General features: G+C 42.3%; 1 protein-coding gene across 1 annotated transcript in view; it reads left to right on the top strand.

Annotated features, from left to right (window-relative positions):
• Window positions 1-21674, top strand: part of FCHSD2 (FCH and double SH3 domains 2) — a 113506-nt gene that overhangs the window by 64052 nt on the left and 27780 nt on the right. The window contains exons 7-9 of the mRNA XM_017821881.1: window positions 461-589; window positions 14780-14902; window positions 18599-18694. Coding sequence (XP_017677370.1) covers window positions 461-589; window positions 14780-14902; window positions 18599-18694 — 348 coding nt within the window. The remainder of the gene's footprint in view (window positions 1-460; window positions 590-14779; window positions 14903-18598; window positions 18695-21674) is intronic.

Below are 21674 nucleotides of genomic sequence, written 5' to 3'. Positions count from 1 at the left end.
TAATCCCTTTATATATCTATATTATACATATAATATAATATATAATGTGATGTGATATAAATGGTATAAAGAAAACTGTGCAGCTATTAATCCCTTTATATATCTATATTATATATATAATATATAATGTGATATAAATGGTATAAAGAAAACTGTGCAGCTGTTAATCCCTTTATATATCTATATTATACATATAATATAATATATAATGTGATGTGATATAAATGGTATAAAGAAAACTGTGCAGCTGTTAATCCCTTTATATATCTATATTATACATATAATATAATATATAATGTGATGTGATATAAATGGTATAAAGAAAACTGTGCAGCTGTTAATCCCCTCAAGTTTTTATTATATTAATACAAATACATGCAGTTAATTAATTTATATGGACATGTTTTGTCGTTTAACTTCTCACCTCTACCTGTCTTCTCATTTCCCTTTCCTGGTGCAGTTAAAAGCCCGTCGATCCGAGTGTAATTCCAAGGCCATCCATGCCAGGAATGATTATCTCCTCACTTTAGCAGCTGCCAATGCACACCAAGATCGTTACTATCAAACAGACTTAGTGAACATTATGAAGGTAAGGAAGGGAATTCGGGCATGGGAGCTGGGAATGGGAAAATCTGGGAAGCAAAGGACGAAATCCTGGCTCGGTTTTGCAACAACCACGTTGACTTTTCCAAGGAGAGGGAAGGTAGAGCCTGAAATAATGTCCAATATTGGTACTACTTAAGCCCCCAAAACTCACCTGTCAACTTGATTTTTTAATCAGTTTGTTTTCTGAAAAACTCACTTGGATAAAGGAATTAAAAAAAAAAAGCCACCCTCATGTGGATAAAACTCACTTGGATAAGGGAATTTGGTAAAGTAAGACCTGTGTTTTCCTGTTGGGCTGGGGATTATTTTATCCCCTAATCCTATGTTTGTGTCTCTTCAGAACACTTTAGGGTGGGATTAATGAACTAAAATTATTAAATATTCTGGTTTCCCGCTTGATTTTAGGGAAGAGCAGATGAACATTCCTGTGGCGTTTGGCCAAGTCAAGCCAAGAGCAGCCACTTGAAGTCATAGGAAACGACACACTTAAAAAGTTCAAATCTGATTGCTCACTGTGTGGTTTTTTTTTAAATCTCATCCCAGAATTGTTTAAATGCACGTTATTCCCGTCTCTCAGAATGAAGAGGGTTACAGAGAAATGGTAAAATCAGCTCGTTCCCACTTTGTGGAGTTGCATTTCACACACTGACATTTTCCAGCTTTAATAATTTGCCCTTTAAAAACTCCTTCCAAGTGGTGCAATCAGAGCTGGCAGCTGAAAAGTCTGTTGTTTGCATTTGAAATTACAACAAATCACTGCATTATCAGCCTCCCTTTGCATCCTCTGGGGGGGGAAATATCAATATATTGATGTGAAAATATCCCATCTGACCCCTGCCCACTGGCACTTGGTGACACTTGGTCAGAGGTGGCAGTTTGGGTGATTTGTCTCAAAGGTTTTTGTGCTTTTGGAAGGTCAGAGGTTGGTCCTGGCATCCTGTGACAGCTGGATTAACACTGACAGGTAGTGTTTTCATCCCTTGGCTGGACAAACGTGGCTTGTAAGCACTAAAATCCAATAAAAGTTGGTTCAAGCATTAAAAGCAAGGAGGGCTGGGGATGTTTTGCAGTGACAGTGTTGGTTTAGGGTGGCACGAGGTATTTGCAGAAGTGTTGTTGGGCTGGGGACACCTTGGGTTGCTCCCAAGAGGAAGCTGCTGCCGGGTTTGTTCCTTGGATCCGGCTCCGGAATGCTGCTCTTGGGACAAATAAATCACAGACCCACTCTGTGGCCTCGTTTCATTTTCTGTAACGGACACAAATGGCCATTTTCACTGGCAGGATTCCTGGTGACACACAGCTCCTGCTGATTTTCAGGAGTTTAGGATATGCTGCTTTATTTTTTGTGCAGGAAGGAAAGAGTGATTTGCTCTGCCGTGTTTGTAAGCACAAAAGCCATCTCAAATCAAACAGGGATGCCTGGGAAGAAAACACAAAATACTTCCAGCATTTTTAACAGAACTGAGAATTGTTTCTATCCTGTTTTACCTATAATTACAATTATCCTATTGGTAATTATTATTTTACCAGTTCTATCTTAATTTTTCCAATTACACCACTGTGAGTTCCTCTCACGAACCACCTTAAGGAATGACTTTCTAAAGCAGCTCAGAATGAGGAAACGTTGATGTGGGGGGAAAAAAAAACAACCAAACAAACCAGGTGTCCTGGACACTTGAAATAGTTCTGAGATTATGTAAAGAGAGAAAAAAAAGAAGGAACCAAAAGTGAGGTTTCAAACTGTGCCCTTTTGTAGGTGACAGCAGGGACAGCTCGTGGCAGGTGGGTGGACACGAGTCAGAAGCTCAGGACTCTGCCAAGGTCTTTGACACAGTGTAAAAATGTTTTAATGAAGTATTTTATGTTGTTTCTCCGATAAGTTTACAAAATCTGAATGCTCGTGTTTCAAAGTTGAAATCTCTTAAGGAAGAATCTGCCTTGGGGTGTGAAAAGGACTTTGTGGAGCTGAGTAATTCGTGGAGCTCCGTGCCAAACACACAGCTTTGGAGCTAAAAAACTCCTTCACCATTCTGAATGATATTGTAGGGGATAATCATATCATTACAAAATTTAAAACAGAAAAAAAAAAAACAACAAAAAAGCCCCCAAAAAACCAAAAAAGAAACCTCAGCAAACTATTGGCAAACCTGTGTGATCTTAATTTTATGGAATCCCAGAATGGTTCGGATTGGGAGGGACCTTAAAGATCATCCAGTTCCAAAACCCTGCCGTGGGCAGGGACACCTTCCACTATCCCAGGTTGCTCCAGCCTGGCCTTAAACACTTCCAGGGATGGGATAACCTGTGCCAGAGTTGGGGAACTGTTCATTTTTCCTGCCTGCTGACAAATTCTCCATAAAGCAGTAGCAGCAGGTGTATCTAAAATAATAATTCTGCTTTTTTTAAACCCGTTCTTTCACTTCCTGCCTCGTGTGGTCTTGGAGGGCTGCCTTGGAAGAACAGTGTCAAGAGCTGGTGTGCTTTGTGGTTTCATGAGGGGTTTTTTGTATTGTCTCAGTCACCTTTGCTGCTTTTTTCTGTACTTTCCAGCTTGCTCGACACGAGGAAGTGCAATTGTATAATTTGGCTCTTGTTTTTGATCCGAGAGTGATGACAGGGCAGGTTGAAATAGAAACTCAGTGTTACATCATTTCCCTGCAGCAGCTCTTTGCTCACACGTGGGTGGGACAAGTTCCACCATTGCTCTCTTGGTTCCACAGGTCGGGGTGTAAAATTCCAGGGGAATTGCGGCCTTTCCACATCCTTGCCTGTTTTTAAGGATTCTGATGGAGGCTTGGACACTCCCAGGGATGGGGCAGCCGTGCCCACCCTCACAAGCTGGAGGAGGCTGAGCCAGGCTTTGGGGTTTGCGGGATGTGGTGGCAAAAGGAGGTGGAGAAGTTGAAACTTCCTGGTTAAATAGAAGAAATCCTTCCTGGTTAGATATAAGAAATCCTGGTCAGATATAAGAAATCCTTCCTGATAAAATATAAGAAACTCTGGTTAGATATAAGAAATCCTTCCTGATAAAATATAAGAAATCCTGATAAAATATAAGAAGTCCTGGTTAAATATAAGAAATCCTTCCTGATAAAATATAAGAAGTCCTGGTTAAATATAAGAAACCCTGGTTAGATGTAAGGACAAGGCTTTGCCATGAAGGTGGTCAGACACAGGCAGTGTCTCAGGGATGATTGATGATCCTCATGGGTCCCTTCCAACTCAGCATATTCCAGGATTCTCTGATACCTTGGTGTCCTGGGTTATCTGGAGATGGTCAGAGCTTAGCTGGACACAGCTTTGAGCAACCTGAACTATTTGTCCCAACTCTGAGCAAAGGTTGGACCAGTATCTCCCTTTCAACCTCAATTATTCTATCATTCCTTAAAATAACATTTTTCTGCTAGAAAGATTCTCCTTGGAATTCCCTGATTTCTGGTTTCTGGGGTTTTGTTCCTGCTGTTAACTGGAGTAACTGCAATGACCCAGCAGTGCCAGAACCTTCATGTTTTGATGAGCCCTGCTTTTCCTTTGTTAAGGAGTTTTTGTGAAGCTAAGTTGATATCTGTGTTTTCAGCACAGTCATCCAGCACTTTTCCTGAACATTTGTCATGAGTATTTAAAACAAACGTAAATTCAGGCTCCCAGCATGAATTGCACAGATAAGATTCGACTAAAACTGGCAGTAATTATAAAAATGACTCAACATTTTGGGTGGCTTTCAGTTAATAATTTGTTTTACTCCCTGAAATTAATAGGATGTGAGGGAGGCTCTTTCCACTGGTGGCTCTATTTGAAGTGAGAAGTAAGTCGATGAGGTGAAAGCCTCAGGAGTGTTATCCCAAGAATGCTGTATCCTGTATAAATAAAAGGGCACCATTTTCATGGGTGAACATTTCTGTAGCCTCCAGAATGAGCAGAACCAATATCCTCACTGTTATAAATCGATTTATGTCCACGTTTTTGTTTTAGGCTTTCTGGGATGATTTAGAAGCACCCAGGGAATTCCTTTTGACAGAAGTGGAAATTTAAATGGAAATTCTGTCCCTCAGCAAAAAAAATGGCACCAGGACAAAACAATTTGGAAGTCACTGGAGCTTCCATAAATCTCTTTTATTAATCCAATGCTGACTGTTCTTTTAAGATCCTGTAATTCTCCCTTGAAAACGTGGAGGGGACTGGTGTAAGTGAAAGAACTGTTGTTTCACTTCCCGCTCTTGTCAGCTGTGAGCCACAAGCATTTTGTAATTCCAGCTAAGCCACCCATGGATGGCATCATCTCCAGCATCACATGGGCACAGGAGCTTTCCTTTGCAGTCAGTTAAGGAGTGTGAGTGGCTTCCTCGTGTTATTCCTGGGAATGAAGGAGGTGGGAAGGGAGACACTTGCCCATCTCATGATCTGAGTGTTCCAGAATGGAGGAACAGTGAAGGGAGGCCTTGCCCAACTCACGATCCCAGTGTTCCACAGGATGCTCACTGAAGGCTTCCCAACAGCTGATCCCACATTGTTTTCCCTTCCAGGGAATTCCCTGCATGTCAGACCTTGGGGAAATGAATTCCTTTACTAAGACCCTGCTTGGACTGGGATTGTGCAGCTCTGGAAATGAGGGAATTGTTAACACACAGTTTGGGGTCTGTCGTTCAGGCTTTTCCTTAAATGCTCATTTCTCCCATTCCCAGTTGATCCCCGAGCTCTGTTTGAGCTCCTTCAAAGTCCATGGAATATGTGCTAATTCCAGTTGGGAACATTTGCTTTCTGGCTGGCTGTGAGTAAATATTTGTAGGGAGGTGACAAGTGGCTTTCCCTGGAAATAAAACAACTTCTGGGGGCAAAACCACAGGCAGGGGAGGTTTATTGGCCTTAATAAGTGGGATTGCCACCACTATCTGTGGTGTATATATGTCAGAGCATCATGGAATGGTTTGGGTGGGAAGGACCTTAAGGATGATCCAGTCCCACCCCCTGCTGTGGGCAGGGACACGTTCTACTATCCCAGGTTGCTCCAAATCCAACCTGGCCTTGGACACTTCTGATCTATAACTCAGGGCAACTTAAATTATCTTAAATTATCTTAAAACAATGATCATTTTTCCTGGTAAAATAAGGTATTTCTTGCTAATGCTGCTGACCTTGCAGGGCCTGTTCCTTTGGTGTTTTCAGAGAAATAACTTTAGAAAAGGATTGGTTCTGAAGAAAACATGGTGTGATTTTACAGATGCTCGAGAAAGGTATTTCCTGGATAGGTGGTTACACAGAAAAAGTCCTGGATGGATTTATGTGAGGAAATTAATGGGAGGCTGGTGTTGGTGGTGCAGGGAGTGGGAATGACGTGGGAAGGAATAAAGATAAATAATCACAGAATCATAGAATGGGTTGGGTTGGAAAGGGCCTTAAAGATCATCTACTTCCATGGGCAAGGACACCTTCCACTATTCCAGGTTGCTCCAGCCTGGCCTTGGACACTTCCAGGGATCCAGGGGCAGCCACAGCTTCTCTGGGCAACCTGTGCCAGGGCCTCACCACCCTCACAGCCAGGAATTCCTTCCCAGTATCCCATCCATCCCTGCCCTCTGGCAGTGGGAAGCCATTTCCTGTGTCCTGTCCCTCCATCCCTTGTCCCCAGTCCCTCTCCAGCTCTCCTGGAGCCCCTTTAGGCCCTGCAAGGGGCTCTCAGCTCTCCCTGGAGCCTTCTCTTCTCCAGGTGAACCCCCCCAGCTCTCCCAGCCTGGCTCCAGAGCAGAGGGGCCCCAGCCCTGGCAGCATCTCCAGGGCCTCCTCTGGACTCTCTCCAGCAGCTCCAGGTCCTTGTACTGTTGTTCCCAGAGCTGGAGGCAGCTCTGCAGGGGGGTCTCACCAGGGTAGAGCAGAGGAGGAGAGCGATCAGGGATTTAAGCTGAATGCAAGGCAGCAGAACAAGGAAAATGACTGGAAAGCCAAAAAAACTCATTCCAAATCCCTGTTAGGAAGAGGGCACCGGGAAGGCGGTGTAAGGGTTAAGATGGGGGAGGAGGTGCTTAGCAGGAATCCAGGAGAAATCAAACTGAGGAAGGGAACAGCAAACTTTAAAACTTTTTTTTCTTTTGAAGCATTTGATGTAGAAACCGTTGAGGGTTCAGGGCTTCGGGAGATTTTTGTCAGCCGTCATAAAACTGCTCATTCTGAACAGGAAATGAAACTTTGCCATCTCGTTTCAAAGCTGTAACACAATGAGAACAGTTCCCAAAATATTCCTTCTGCCAGAAAGGAGCCTTGGAGCTGCTCTGGAGCTCAGGAGGAGAAAGAACCAAGCTCAGGAAGCACCTGGTCTGGTTTTGTTTGGGAGGCAGGTGGGGGGGGTGAAAAGCTGCAACTGGAAACATGTGACATTATGACACATATTTTATGATCTATTTTAGGTAGAAATTGCTGAATTCTGTGTCTCAGTGTTCACAGTGAGCACAGACCCTTCTTTACTTGGGTCTAAAAGCTCCATTTCAGGTTTCAAAGGGCCTTCAATGAATTAACTTTGCTGAAAGTCTTAATTTAATAGCAAAGACTAAGCATTAAAGGCAGACTTGTAGCCAAGAAATCCCAGATTCTTGGGACACCTCTTCCTGTGTGATTTCAACATCTGACCATTAATGTTGTGAAATTAAGTGGGTTTTGAAAGGTTTGAACATTAATCCCACAGGGTTGAATGAATTGGAAAAGAAGCTTAACTTTAACCCTCACTGTCTCCTATCAAATAATAAAATGATTTATAAAATCCTCGCAGCTGCTGGAGGAAATGGCACCACCCCGTCAATCCTTGGTGAGGAAAACTGCTTGGAATGGGGATTCTGTGCCAGGCTTTGGGATGGGGTTAGGGGGAATCTGTTTAAAAGGGAAAAAAACCTTTCACAGTATTTTTAACTCCAGACTTCAGACTCAGATTATCTCTGTCTTCACCCACTGGTGCTTAGAAGGAGTGGGGGCATAAGTTGGGAGTGTTATTCCCCTGGGAATAAATGAGAATGGACCACTTGGCACGTGGAATTCCCAGGTGGAATTTGGGAAGCCTGGATTAATCTTCCCTGCTGCTCTACCTTCGGCATCGCCCCTGTGATGCTTTTCCCTTTATTCTTGGGGATAACTTCCTGCATTGTTTGGTGATTCTATAATTATTGAAGTCACTCTGAGCTGGTTTCCTTTTAAGAACATGTTGCTTCTGTGTGTGGATTACAAAAATCCCTAAAAATAGTTCAATTGGGCTCGGTCCTTATATTTTAGTCTGACTTATATTTAGTCTGAGGATCTTTTTTGTAGGGCCTCTTAAAACCTTCTTCATTCAGAACCTCTTGGCACCTTTGTGGCCTCCTGTGGATCTGCTGTGGCAGGTCCATGTCCTTCCTGTGCTCAGGACTCTAAGCTTGGATGGATCCCACCGGTTTTCTGATGTTCCCAGACAGAACTAGTGATACTTCCAGAAGAAGTTGGATCTGGCTCCCCCTAAACCAGACTTAGCAATACAGGCAGCTTTGGCTGTGTGAGATTGTCCTGGGATACGGATCATTTTATGGCCTTGGCTTCTCCCTGCCTTGCTTTGGGTGCAAAGTGTGGCTGTTCTCCCTCTGACTTCCAATCTGGAGCTAAAACTTAGATGGTCCTTTCTCCTGGGAGGCTGAGTGAGTCCAGCACGAACTTTTTGCTCCAGAGAAGGGGGTTGGTTTTTGTCCTCATCTTTCCTTAGCAGCTTTCCCTCCTGCCACATTTGGCTTGGTAGAAAAACCAGGATTACTCCCGCAAAAGGCAGGATGGGCAGCAGCTCCACGTCAGTTTGGAGGGAGCCCTCAGCCTTCAAATCCCCGATGGGAGCAGACACTGTGCAGTTGTTCCTCCGGGATTGCAGGGAATGAGAAACTCTTCTGGAGCTCTTGCTCCAGGCAGGTTGTTCAGGGACACTGCTGGGGCTTTGATCTTGGCTTTGTTGGGAATTTAGATCCAGACAAATCCAGCCCTGAATTCCTTTTATGCTGCTGGAGAAGGAAGGATTTGAGCGGGGACAAAGCGTAGGGAGATGGAAGAGCTGCGAAGGCAAAATAAGAAGCTTTTTTCCTGTATGGGGGAGAAATGGATGCCCTGGAGAAATTCCTCCCAGGAATCAGCATTTTTAAAGGAAAATCGCTGTGGAATGTAACTGCTAACTGAAAAGGATGGGTTTTCCTGCCCTTCCTTCCTGTCCTCACGTCCTTGGGAAGTCCTTGGGAAGCGCTGTGATGTGTCCCGGACCTGGATCCTGCTGAGCTGGCAAGTCCAGCTGATCCCAGTTGTTGACTTCATGACCTTGGAGTTTCAGACCAGGTTTAAAATACTGTCACATAAAAGGAGATTTGTTGCTCTTCTTGGCTAAAATAGAGAAAGAGGCTTCTGTTCTTCACCTCTCCAGCCCTACAAGGATGAAAACTGAGGCCTAAATAGTCAGAATTCCTGATAATTTATCTATAATTCTCCATACCCCAACCTTTCCTTTTTATATTCATTTTATCTTCTCTGCATGTAAAAATTAAAGCACTTGGTGGAGCCTCATTGACCAAAACCACTTGACTGAAAATTCCCAGACTTGTGGGATCTCCTAGTTTATTTAGTGGATTTTAGGCACGAGTTTTAAACACAAACACTCCGAAAGCTTCACTCAGTGTGTTTGTTCTGGAATTCCTATTGTTGGGTTGTGAAGTGAGGAAAAGTTGGGAGTGTGTTACAGAAAATAAGGGATGGAAATTAATGGGTTGCAGGTGGTTTGCAGGGCAGAACAGATCAGGGATGGATAAAACAGGGTTTCTAATGCAAATAAAAACAGGGCGGTGTAAGAATTTAATTTTAATTTTTAGTATCAATTATTTTAATATGAATACAAAATAGGGGGTGTAATAAAACAGAGAGAGGGTGGAATCTCTGATACAGATCTCCCTTTTAATTTGGGGGTTTTGTTTTGATTCCTACACAGGAAAATATATCCCATTGCTGGGATTCAATCCCATTGACTCCACAGAAAAGTTATCACTCCACAAACACAATGATTTTTGTTCACTTCATTTCTTTCCCCTTATCTCTTGGGTTTCAGGCTGCAGGATCAGCCCTAATTTTGTTGTGTTCCCTCCACCCATTAAGGAAATTCCTGGCCTTCCACATCACTCCATGGTTTCCTGAAAAGCAGTGGCAGCTTCCCGAGCATTTGTCCAGGGGTTTGATGCTCAGCACAGGCAAAATGAGCCACATGAAGTGTTGGGTTGCATCATCTGATTAAAAAATTCGATGTTTCTAAATGCAAACTTAATTTCAAAGATCCACAGAATGGGTTGGGTTGGAAGGGACCTTAAAGATCATCTCATTCCAGCCCCAGTCTGGTGGTTGGTTTATCACAAACGTGGGATTCCAGTTTAAAAACACATAAAAATAGAGCTGCCTGTGTTTGAAAAGACCCAATTATTCCTGAGCAGTGATGATTCAGATGAGACTGATATTAATTAGTCAGTGAAACCCACATGGCTTCACAAGTGTGGCTTTAATTGTTTTTTTTTTTACCTTAGTGCTGGGTTTGGTGCCTGGTGGCTACGGGGAGGATGAGTTTGAACAGCTGAGTTTAAACTGGGAAATTATTCATTAGAAATTATTATTATTCAACACTGCTTTTAACAGTTCTTGTGCAAGACAAGCATGAATAGAATACCAGGATTATTTCAGAAATAAATGGGAGAAAAGGGAAAACTCACCTTGGTGGCTTCGTCCAACTCTGCTCTGCAAATATTTGCCATTTTGTCTTGCTGGTTGCTTTTAAAATAAAAAATTACACAGTTTAACTCGTTCTCTGTCTTCTCCAAGACATTGAAATTGTAATTTTGAAATGGAGTGTGGCTGAGACCTGTCAATGTTTTAGTGAAGAGACCTGGAATTAAGAATATAAAACATTGAATGCAGGATCTCTTTTGCATCTTAGTTGAGTAACAGCATCCCAAAGGCAACCAAATGTCCTAAAAATAGCTCAAATAATTTCATTTCCATCCTTGCTTTTGAGGGAATTTTTATAAAGTGTAGAATGATTAAAGCCAACACATCCAACTTCCAAAAATGTTCAATATCATCCCTTGAAATAAGAAGAAAATCCTCCTGAAAATGATGGTCTGAACTGGGACTGAAATTTTCTTCCTGTGTAAAGTTCTAAGTGAGACTTGGATGTTGAAATCAGAATGTTCTTGTCCCATCCCCTGCATATATAATTTTATAGATTTAAGGTATAGGATTTCTTACAAAAAATACACTTTAATTTGGTCATGTATAAAAATACACTTGTATTTTTTTGTTATTTTGTGTATAAAAATACACTTTAATTTGTTTTTATTTGTTAACAGCTTCTTCTCAGCTCCAATTTCAGCCTTATCTTCTCAAGCTCGGACTTGGGGGGGGGGAAGGAATTTCACCCCTTTAATGTGACAGTTCCACTGTAAAGAAATGATTTCTTTAAAAACATTGACTTTTTTTTCTCCTTGCAAATTGTCATTCTGTGCCACTTAACTTTGTATTATCTTGGCTTTGATGCCAGATTTGTTGGGGTTTTTTTTAAAAAAAGAAACCCTTGATTTCCTTTTGAAGTTGACAAAAAAGACAAGTTTTTCAGTGGGATTGTGATAGTTCAGGAAGTGATTTAGTGCTCTCCTGAGAGGCAGAGAGGGAACAAAAGCCATTGTGGAGGAATAATGGCTGTTGGCTTTATGGAATTGGTTTTTTTTTCACCCCCATAGTTTCCCCTTCAAGTTGTGTGATGAGGGATTTTAGGAAAGACTTTTTTTTCCTGTCCAGACCTGGGCTGTTCAGTGCTTTGGGTCAGAGAGTTGGGAAGTAAATGAGGTTGAAATGACAAAATCCCACGGGCACGTTCATTGAGATCATACAAGCAAGTCAAAGCTTTTGCTTTAATATTCCCACCTCCAGCTCGATGTGATAATTTTACAGAATGGATTAAATCCGTTTTATAGACTGGATTAAATCCATGATGGTTGGAAATCGGGAACCAGCCAACCCTCAAACCCCAGGGCTGGTGGGACATCACATTCCCTGTGCCTTGAGGAGTTTTTTAGGCCTGGGAGCTGCTTGTTTAGGCCTGGCTTTACTTGTGCCTGTGTGATGTTGCACTGACTTTAATAACTTCAGTTCTCATCAGTATTTAAGAACTTTATCACATTGAAACCTCTTTTAATGAATGAAAGGGGCAGGGCTGTAACTCAGGATCACACACTGACAGGTTTGGGTGCTCCCTTAACGTTTTGTCACAACTTTCCTTGATGTCCTGCCTTATATATCTTTTTTCTATATCTCCTTAACACATTGGGGGGGGTTTTTTGGCTTCTCAGAGCTTGGTCATTGTCAGAGGAGTGGGGGGAATAATCAAATTATTATTTCTTTTTTTTTTTTTAATATTCCTCAGAACACAAAGTGCGGCTGGAGGTGAATTAATTCCTAGTGCTCAGTAGGGGATAATTGGGAATAACCACAAGTGGGGATGGGATTCATCTCCCCCAGCTCTATCTGAGCAATTTTCTGAGCTAGTTTTTGGGGGGCTGTTCAGGGTCAGTGAAGAGGAACAGGCCCCTGGCATCCTGCCTTGCAGCTGATCTGTTTTAACCACCCGTCTTGGAAAGGCAGCAATCCCACCCCAGAAGCACCAGCTCCTCTCCTTTGCCTCTAAAAAGCACCAGGAGAGTCAAAATCCAGACTTAAATTTGATGACTCGAACCCCTCCTTGGGGAATTTAACATAAAAAGAGCATCTGGGGTTGACATGAAGGGAGGGGAGAGATCAGAAAGTGCTTTTACACAACAGGCTGAAGGTGGAAAGGGAAAAAATCCCCAAACCAGTGTGGTTAGAATGAGCTGAGAAAAAATAGGAATTAAATACACAGTTTTCTAGTTGGAATTGATGATTTGAAAGTTCTTTTCCAGCCTAAAAGATTCTGTTCTCGCTGAGTGAAATTATTTTGGTTTTTCCTTAATTTTAGTTGACGTTAATCTCGCTCTGTGAGGTGAATTATGGAGATTTGATACAAAATAATTCCTGAGCTGTGCTCAGATCCAGGTCAGTCCCTGACAGGAGGTTGTGGCCAGGTGGGATCGGCCTTTTCTCCTGGGAGAACAGTGACAGGACGAGAGGAAATGGCCTCAAATTGCCCCAGGGGAGGCTCAGGTTGGACATGAGGGAAAACTTCTTCCCTGAAAGGCTGGTTGAGCATTGGAATGGGCTGAGCAGGGATGGGGGGGAGTCACCAGCCCTGACTTTGGGATACGGTGGGATTTGGTCAAAGCTTGGCCCTGATGACCTTGGAAGTCTTTTCCAGGCCTAATGATCCTGTGATTCTGTGAAATCTGAGGAAATCTCCCAGACTGGATATACAGAATATTTCCAAGAGCTCTGAAATCCTGATTTACAGCAGAAATCGCAGCTGCTCTGCAAACACAGAGCACTTGGAATTGCTGTACCAAGTTTCAATCATTTATTTACATTTTTTAGCAGAGGTTGAGCTTTAGGAACAACCTTTAGGAAAGCTTTAGGAACAGCTCAAAGTCTGCAGTTCCATTCTGGGGGAGTTTCAGGCTGGGATTCTCCCAGCCTTGGCAATTTTATCCATCATTTGTATTCCCTGTGAGCACAAGTGCTGTTGGCACTGCCTGTGTTTGATGTGGGAATGAATGTCCTTGGAACAGGGTGGGAACTCCAGGGCTCATCCCTGCAGGGATGAAGGCACAGGGAGTGTTAAAATCCTGATGCTGTCCTGGGGATGTATCTCCTAAAGGATGAATTCCAGGAAAGCTGTGCCCACCCCAGGACAGACAAGCTGAACCTGTGTTTGTGCATTGCTCTTGGTTTTCTGTGGATTTGCTGTTGGGAATTTCCCGAGTTTTTCATCAGTCGAACATCCCAGCTATTATTCCATCAGTCTTCTAATAAGAATTTTTGGAAAAAATTCTGGTTGACAGAGTATTTAGTGGAACTGTCATCCCTCCTAAGAGCCTGGAGCTCTTATCCCATAGCTCTCTCCCAGCCTTTTGGTGGCTCTTCTTTTTTGTCAGGGATCCTCCAGGAGCTTCCCTGGCTGGTGATTCCTCAAGCCCGGCCTTTGAGATGGCTGAGGGAACCAGCTCCAGTGTGAGGGTGAAAGGAATTCCCAGTTTGCTGCTGGTTTGGGTGACAGCCTCTCCTGGATTCCTGATGGCCATGGGTTTTTTGCACAAGGAAATCTGAGGCAGGTTTAGTGTCTATAAGGAAACAATCCCCCTGTGCTGAGAATTCCTTGGTGGTGGAGGATGAGGAAAATAATATAAAGAGGATTTTGGATACCAAAGTTTGGCTGGGCTGAGTTTTAATTTCTGCTGGCAGTGGGGGAAACTTCTCTGCAGAAGGAGATTCTCTTCTGTTCTTCCCAAATTCTGAATGATTCCATAGAACCATGGAATGGGTTGGGTTGGGAGGGACCTTAAAGCTCCTCTCATTCTACCCCCAGCTGTGGGCAGGGACACCTCCCACTGTCCCAGGTTGCTCCAAGCCTCGTCCAGCCTGGCCTTGGACACTTCCAGGATTTGTGTCTGATTTATTGTGTCTGATTCATTGTGTCTGATTTATTGTGTCTGTTCCCCTTGTTTTAAACAGTGGGCTTGATTTTGCTGGGGCACAAATTATTCCTTAAGTCTTGCAAAATTTAACCCTTTTCCCCCCCCCTTGACTTTTCAAAAGGATTTAAATAACCAAAGGCAATTTTCTGTGGAAACACATCGTTGAGTCTGTTGAAATGGCCTTTTCACCATTGCCATGAATACACTGTTTAAGTGGATATCTGCCAAGTATGATCCATTGCAAAATCTATATAATACGTTTCTAAATATGTGCAGAGTTGAATATTTAAATGACATCAGTCACCTCAAAGTCAGGTTTAACACAAAACTTACATTAAACCTGTAACCTCCTCTGTGTTATGTGATTTTTATACCTCTGGTTACAACAGAGTTTGAACTTTGCTGTCACTGCTGCGTTCAGGAGAAATACACCTGTACATGTATTAAAAAAAACCAGTCTGAGCATCTGAAAAGTCTAAAGATGAATATTAATAAATCAGATATCCAGCACTTCCTGCTTTTCTCAATTTTCCTCCATTCTTTCCCTCACACAGGCCCTTGATGGAAATATATATGATCACCTTAAGGATTATTTAATGGCATTCAGCAGGACTGAACTAGAGACGTGCCAAGCTGTACAAAACACATTCCAGTTTTTACTGGAGACTTCCAGCAGGGTAAGTTTGAACTCAGTGATCCTTTGTACCCAAACCCTTACAGTTTATGAAAGTTGCCAGGCTTAAGATTTGCTTCCAAAATCGTGCCAAGGATTATTAGTTTTGGTTTCTCCTGGGTGGTGTTAAGTTAAAAGACACCAGACAGGATAATTTTGATGCTTAAATAATTCATCTACTGGGCTAAAAAGAAAATAATAACAATAATTGCCATTGAGCTCAGAGGAGCTGCTTTGGTAGAGTCATAATATTCCTTTATTTATTTATTTATTACCTTACCTGCACAGAAACAGCTCATTTACACAGAGACCTGTGGAGTAAAAACATATTTAACACATTCCTTACTCACCTGCAAACAAGTGATCTCACCCCTTCATAGACAGAAAGGGAGGGCGTGAAAAAATTGGCTCTGAATTTACTTGGCAGCAGCTGCAAAAATAATCAAAATACCATTTTATCTCCTGTTGTAAAAAGACTTGCTATGATTTACCTTGGGGTGCCTCGTTCAGGGTTCAAATGTGTTCCCTGAAAATACAGACTTGGCATCTTTTAATTAAATCCATAGTTTCTGTGGTTTTGTCTAATATTTAATATAATATTTTATACTGTATCATGTCTGCATATTCATAATTAATTTCTCAGTGTTGTATCACATCCTTTGTGTTCAAAATCCTTGGAGTGCTGCCTGGCTGGGACTTGGATCCAACTAAACTGCCACATCCTGACAGCTCCTTTGCTTAGGAATCCCTTCCTGGGATATTTGTGTGTGCTGAGCTTGTGTAAGCCAGGCTTTGCAAGGCCAGGAGCCTCCAGGTCTGGCTTGTTTTCCACAGTAACAACATCACACACTATGTTTGAGGCAACATTTGTGTTCTTGCTTTCCTTCAGTGCCTGGAGAAGGAAGAAAAATGTGAATCCCAGTGGCAGGTCTGAACAGGCTCCTCAGCACCAATTCGCTTCTCTCCTCGTGGTTCAGGAATGCAGAGAAGGAAAACTGGAGTTACATTGCTCCTGAAAACCTGGGCCTCACTCTGAATGCGTTCACTGGGAGATTTGTCCCTGTGTTTTGCTTCTCCTTTCTTTCCAGCACGAGTTCACGTTAAAATAACCAGCTCCAAAGTGAGAGGTGAACCCAGAGGAGAAACTCAACCAAAACCCACCCGTGGGTTTCAAAAGCAGCTCGAGTGTTAAACGTGGAATAAATCTGCAGCTTGGCCATTTGGGATAAAGCCCAGCCTGTCCTCACAGCGAGGGTTTGAAATGTTTGCTGGGCGTTTTGGACACTTCACGTGTTCCTGGTTAGTTTTCCCGAGATCCCAAGCTCTGCCTGGAACAGACACTTCAGGTCTTTGGGAGAAATCCTTTGGGCTGTTCCATCTGAACCGTCCTTCAGGATGGAATTCAGTTGTATTTGCTTTAGAGTGAGACAAGTTTTTCTTCCCAGAAATGCCTCCTTGGATGTCAGGGAGCCAGGGATGGCTCCTTGGGCTGGGCTTAGGGACTGGCTGTCACCTCATGGAATGCAGGTTGAGGAGGGAAAGGCCTCAAAACCAGATTTTCTGTCCAAAATGCAGATTTTTCATAGTTACAGCATCATTTGTTGGAGCTTTGGGGGTTTTACTGTGCTGGGTTAGTGTGGCCTGTGTCATTCCCGGGGGGAATGTGCTGGAAATGTTACCTCTGCTGCTGGAATGGAGACACTGAGGTTAAAGAGGGGAAGTTTAGGTGGGATATTGGGAAGAAATTGTTCCCTGGGAGGGTGGGGAGGCCCTGGCACAGGTTGCCCAGAGAAGCTGTGGCTGCCCCATCCCTGGGAGTGTCCAAGGCCAGGTTGGAGCAACCTGGGCTAGTGGAAGGTGTCCCTGCCTATGGCAGGGGGTGGCACTGCATGGGGTTTAAGGTTCCTTCCAACCCAAACCATCCTGGGATTCTATGAAAATGAAATTTAACTCCCTTTTCACTTGAACAGTCTTATTCAAGTCTCTTACTTCTTGCATTTCTTTTTCTTGGACATCTGATTTTTCCCTTGGAGCATTTTCCAAAATTCCAGTTGCTGTTTTGAATCCCATTTCTGGGAGCTTTCTGGTCAGAGGGCAAATCATTCCCCTTGTGCACATCTGACTGTGCCTTTTCTTCACATGGGATATATTTGATTTCAGGTCTGTTTTGACATTGGCTTCAAAAAAAAAAACCCCGTCTGAGGACATTGCATTGATTTAATTTCTGAACAACAGAAAAATCTATTTGGGGAAGTTGCAGTTTAATCCCAAAGAACAGTGTGTTGCTTTGGAGTCTTTTAAGTTTCTTTTTATCAGTTGTCAAATATATTGTGCAAAATGCACCATGTAATTTGCTGGGCTTGCACATTTTCCTCTTCTGATAACAATTGTTCTCATTTCTTGTGGCTTTGAGGGAAAATCCCTTAGGATTGCTGTTGTAAAGATGGGTTTTCCTCTTTGAAGAACTGAGTTGCTTGGAAGTCTGAGGTCTGTGGTGAAAATTGAGGGCATTAAAATATCTGTGTAGGTTTTCACGCCCTCAGTAACTACATTCTGGTGGTTTTTTTTCCTAATTGAAGTTAAAATAATTCCATATATTAATCATGGCACAGAGTTGTGTGCTCTGGTCAGTGTTCACGTGGCTCTAAAAGGACTGTTTAATGGAATAGCTGTTTAAATTAAAATATATTTATGATCAGTGCTGAGCATCATCTGAAGCTGCAGATGTTCCCTTCTTCAGTATTTCCTGCATTTCTGTTTCTGGGAATTCCTGATGCAGATCCCTGTCTGTCTTCCTCCCCTCTGAATGTGTTCGTGTTCAACTGCTCAAACTGGAGCAGTAATTATGTACTTTTTTGCGTGTATTATTGGCCCTGGAGGACTATTTAGTTTCTTTAACTGAAGATTAATTTTTTACAGCTCAGTATTTCAGCAACACTTCTCTGCATTAGAGGACAAGCTGTATTTCCCATTGTCCACCCAGGTCATGCACAGAGCTGCTATTTCTGGATAAATACCATCTTTATTATCCACTTTGTACCCTCACTTTGGTAATAGATATTTATAATTTCGTGCTGCTGTATATTCATTTCCACCCATTGAAGCAGTGAATGCTCTGGGAGAGTCTTTCAAGCAGTGCTACTATTTTTTTCTTGCTGCAATCACTGAGCATTTCTTTGTGAATCTCTGTAAATTGTGACATGAGAGGTTTGTTTAGGGACATGTGTCATGGTTTCTGAAACGTGTCATTAAACAAATTTAGGAGCTGAAGTGGTTTTGCTTTACAAAACACAGGCTTGGAGAGTTTCCTCTGAAAGCAATTTAATAGAGAGAGATGAAGTTTGCAACTGATTTTATGTGCATTACTCCAAATAGTCTTTTCAGCTCCCACAACTGATAATTTCTGTAAAATTAACACATTTCGGCCTAAGAAAGAACATTACACAAGAAATTATCCACGAAGAGGAGGGAGAAATACTGATGGCAGTGACACCACATTGTGTCTTCTCCAGAGTTGGCTTTTTTCCCTCATTTTGTAGGTTAAAGTTGTATTTTAGTTGCTTGTCCTCTGAACGAGGTTCTGAATTTCCTTCAGAGTTCTGCTGCACAATTAGCTCTGTTTGAAGGCCTGGTTTTGCTCTGTAGATGTTTTTCAACTGACAAAATGAGGAGTGTCAAAGGCCTGTTTTTATTCCCTCAGGTGGTGCGGGATTACAACCTCCAGCTGTTCCTGCAGGAGAATTCCGTGTTCCACAAACCTCAGCCTTTCCAGTTCCAGCCGAGTGACAGTGACACTGTAAGAACCTTCAGAATTCCTCTGTTTTTGATATATTTTATCTAGAAATGTGGGAGAGAACATTACTCACTGATATCCCAGACTGGTTTAACCTCATGCTGGATTTTTGGTGGTAAAAGCATCCAGCAGGCTCAGTGTCAGCCACAGAAAAGCAGAATGTTTTTTGGCTTTTTGTGACTAACAGCCCTGTGTTTCTCTGCTTTCAACCTAATTCTTACTAAATTTTGCTCTAATTCTTACTAAATTTTGTTGCCTTTTTATCCCTGCTGGGGAGGTTCTCATCATATTCATATTGTATCCAAGTCAAGTGTCTCTGCACACCTGAATTATTCAAGGAATGCTTAGAGATACACAGAAGGAGTTATTAACTCAAAAAGAATACTGGTGAAACACTGCATTCCAAAAATAACCTCCAAAAATATTCTCTCGGTGTATGTGTTGCTTCCAAAGCAATGACATCAAAATTGGGTGAATTGGGATATTTAAACACATTTCCAAACAGCCCCTTGATTAAAGTGGATTGTTGATGGACCAGCAACATTGCTAATGTTATTTTAAGAAATAGCAGTTTAAAAGAAGTCTGGGATCTTTAAAAAAATATAACCTTGTGCAGCTTTTTCTTGCTTGAATTCATTAGTGAACCGATTTGGACAGCAGTGATCTGAACTTAAGGTGATTTAATTTGAGACCTCTCTTAGCAGCTGCATAAAAGGGATTTTTCTGGTCACACCAACTTCTCTGGCACAGTTTCCTTTGTATTTCCCTCATAAGAAAGTGTGATTCTGATTTTCCTTCCAGGTCCTTTGCATAGAGTCCTTATTCCCATAAAAAAATCGGGGCACCATGGTGTGATTTTTGGGGCCAGGAGTTGGACTCGATGATCCCTTCCAGCTCTGCGTATTCCCTGATAAACTTTGAGGTTGTTCTTAATACAATGAGTGTCTTTCCCAGCCTTTCTAACCTTTGCTGCTGTGTTTTCATCCCCGTGGGATCTGTGCATCCAGAGTTTTAATGCAGTTCAGCTGGTGGAGATTGAGCCCTCACCTGTCAGTGCTATGAGAATGACCATAGCAGAGGTACCTTTGTGTCCTTATCCATGTGCATGTGACTTGGGATATGCTGAATTTACACCCACGTGGAGGTGGCAACAGAATGCAGAATATGTGTTATCGAACCATAAAATAAATATAAATTAAATTAATAAAATAGATATAGAAAAGGGGGGGGAAGCTTCGTTCGCAGTGAGAAGGAAAAATCAATTTAAAGGTGTTTAAATACGGGGAGCAGCCTCACACTCCCGAGCTTGCACAGCACTTGTAATTGATATTCTGAGCTTTTAGGGGCATGAATTAAAATTTCACAGCTCCAGACAGTGCTAGGTGTAATTGGTTCCTGCTCCACCGTGAGGGGGGAGCTGCTCTGACAAGTGGAGCTTATTAGGATGCACTGATGAAATGCAGCCCTGGTACTAATTTAATTCTCTTCCTTTTCCAGAGGGTTATCCCTATGTCCAACAGGGCTGTAATTCCCTCCTGTTAAACTCTTCAACACGAAAAATGACAGGATTCCTTGACTTGTGTAGGCTCACCAGGGACTCGAGTGCTGCTGGAGCTTCACTCCAGGTCTAAAACTGTCCCTGTCCCTCACATCCAGTGACTTCTGTACCTGCTCAACCCACCTGGGCTGGAGAATTCCTGCATTTCCTCAGTGCACTGCAGCCTTTGGAGCTTCCAGCTGCCAGTTTCCCCAAAATAATTAAATTGAACTTCTTTCTGATCCGTCTAATTATGCTCAGCTGACGGGACGGGTAACAGGTTGCACATTCCCAATTTTTAATCAACAAGTACAAGGGGTTGAAGGCTCTTGTTCAGGCTTTTGACTTGGTCAGAAATTGGTCAGATTTTATTTAATTTTCTGTTGAATCAGCATTTAATTGCACAACAATTATCAAGCATTCTTTTGCCACGTGTTTGCAGATAATCTGCAGAGTTGATCAGTTGGCTTTTAGTTCCTGTGGGTTGTGCATGATAATTTTCACACCAAAGGCTGAAAGAAAGACAAAATAAAAAATTTCACACCGAAGACTGAAAGAAATGCAAAGCAGAGTGATGAATACATCTCATTAAATGTTTACTATTAACCTTTTCCAAGTTTTATGGGCTCTCTTCAGGCTGAATCCCTGACCCACCACGACTGAGGGCAAAGTTTGGAGCATTACAGTGTTACTGGAATGAAATTTTGAGTATTGTAGGCAGGAAGAATGTTGGAAATGATGTGGAATTCTGCTGTAAATTCTAGTTTCTCAGGGTCTATCCCAGACTTTTGCTTTATAAGAGAAGAGCAGTTCCAAAAAGTGATGGAAAATAGATTTCTGTGCAACCCTTGGGTCAGGGGCAGCACCCACAGCTCAGTTTGCCTTCAAAATGATGCCAACAGAGCCTCCAAAAGTCTGTTCCTAAGAAAAGAAGCTATGAAACAGTTTTCCATCAATTTTCAGGATTTTTGATCTCCAACATCCCATTAACAATGGGTGAAATGTACCCTTTTGAGTGCCCACAGAGAGAAACCCAAAATATTTGACATCAGTCAGCTCTTTTCCATTGTTAAAAGATTGGTTGGAGCTTGAATTTGAACAGTTGTTCACATGATTAAATTATTGAGTTTGTTTCAGTGTCTTGTTTTGAGGGACATCAATTCCAGTTAATAAAACAAAAAAAGAAGGAAGTTTAGAAAAAAGTTTAAACCAAAGCATTTTTCCCTTCAAGAAATTGTTTTAAAAATATTTAGGAAGAAATTTTTCTTCTTCTTCTTCATCAGTTTTAATCCTGTCAAGAAATGAATCCCCGAAATGAGTTTACCAACAGCAAAGTGGAAAACGGGGAAGAGTCTTTTGGAATCTTTTCAGCCTCCCAAGAAAAGTCAACCAGCACAACTTGGCCTTCCCTGGATCCTCAATTCAGGGACAGTTTAATCATCCAAG

This window comes from Lepidothrix coronata, unplaced genomic scaffold (assembly GCF_001604755.1).
Source record: "Lepidothrix coronata isolate B3197 unplaced genomic scaffold, Lepidothrix_coronata-1.0 Scaffold93, whole genome shotgun sequence".
Taxonomy (NCBI): Eukaryota; Metazoa; Chordata; class Aves; order Passeriformes; family Pipridae; genus Lepidothrix; species Lepidothrix coronata.
Note: the sequence above shows the minus strand (reverse complement) of the source record. Positions and strands in the feature narration are given on the sequence as shown.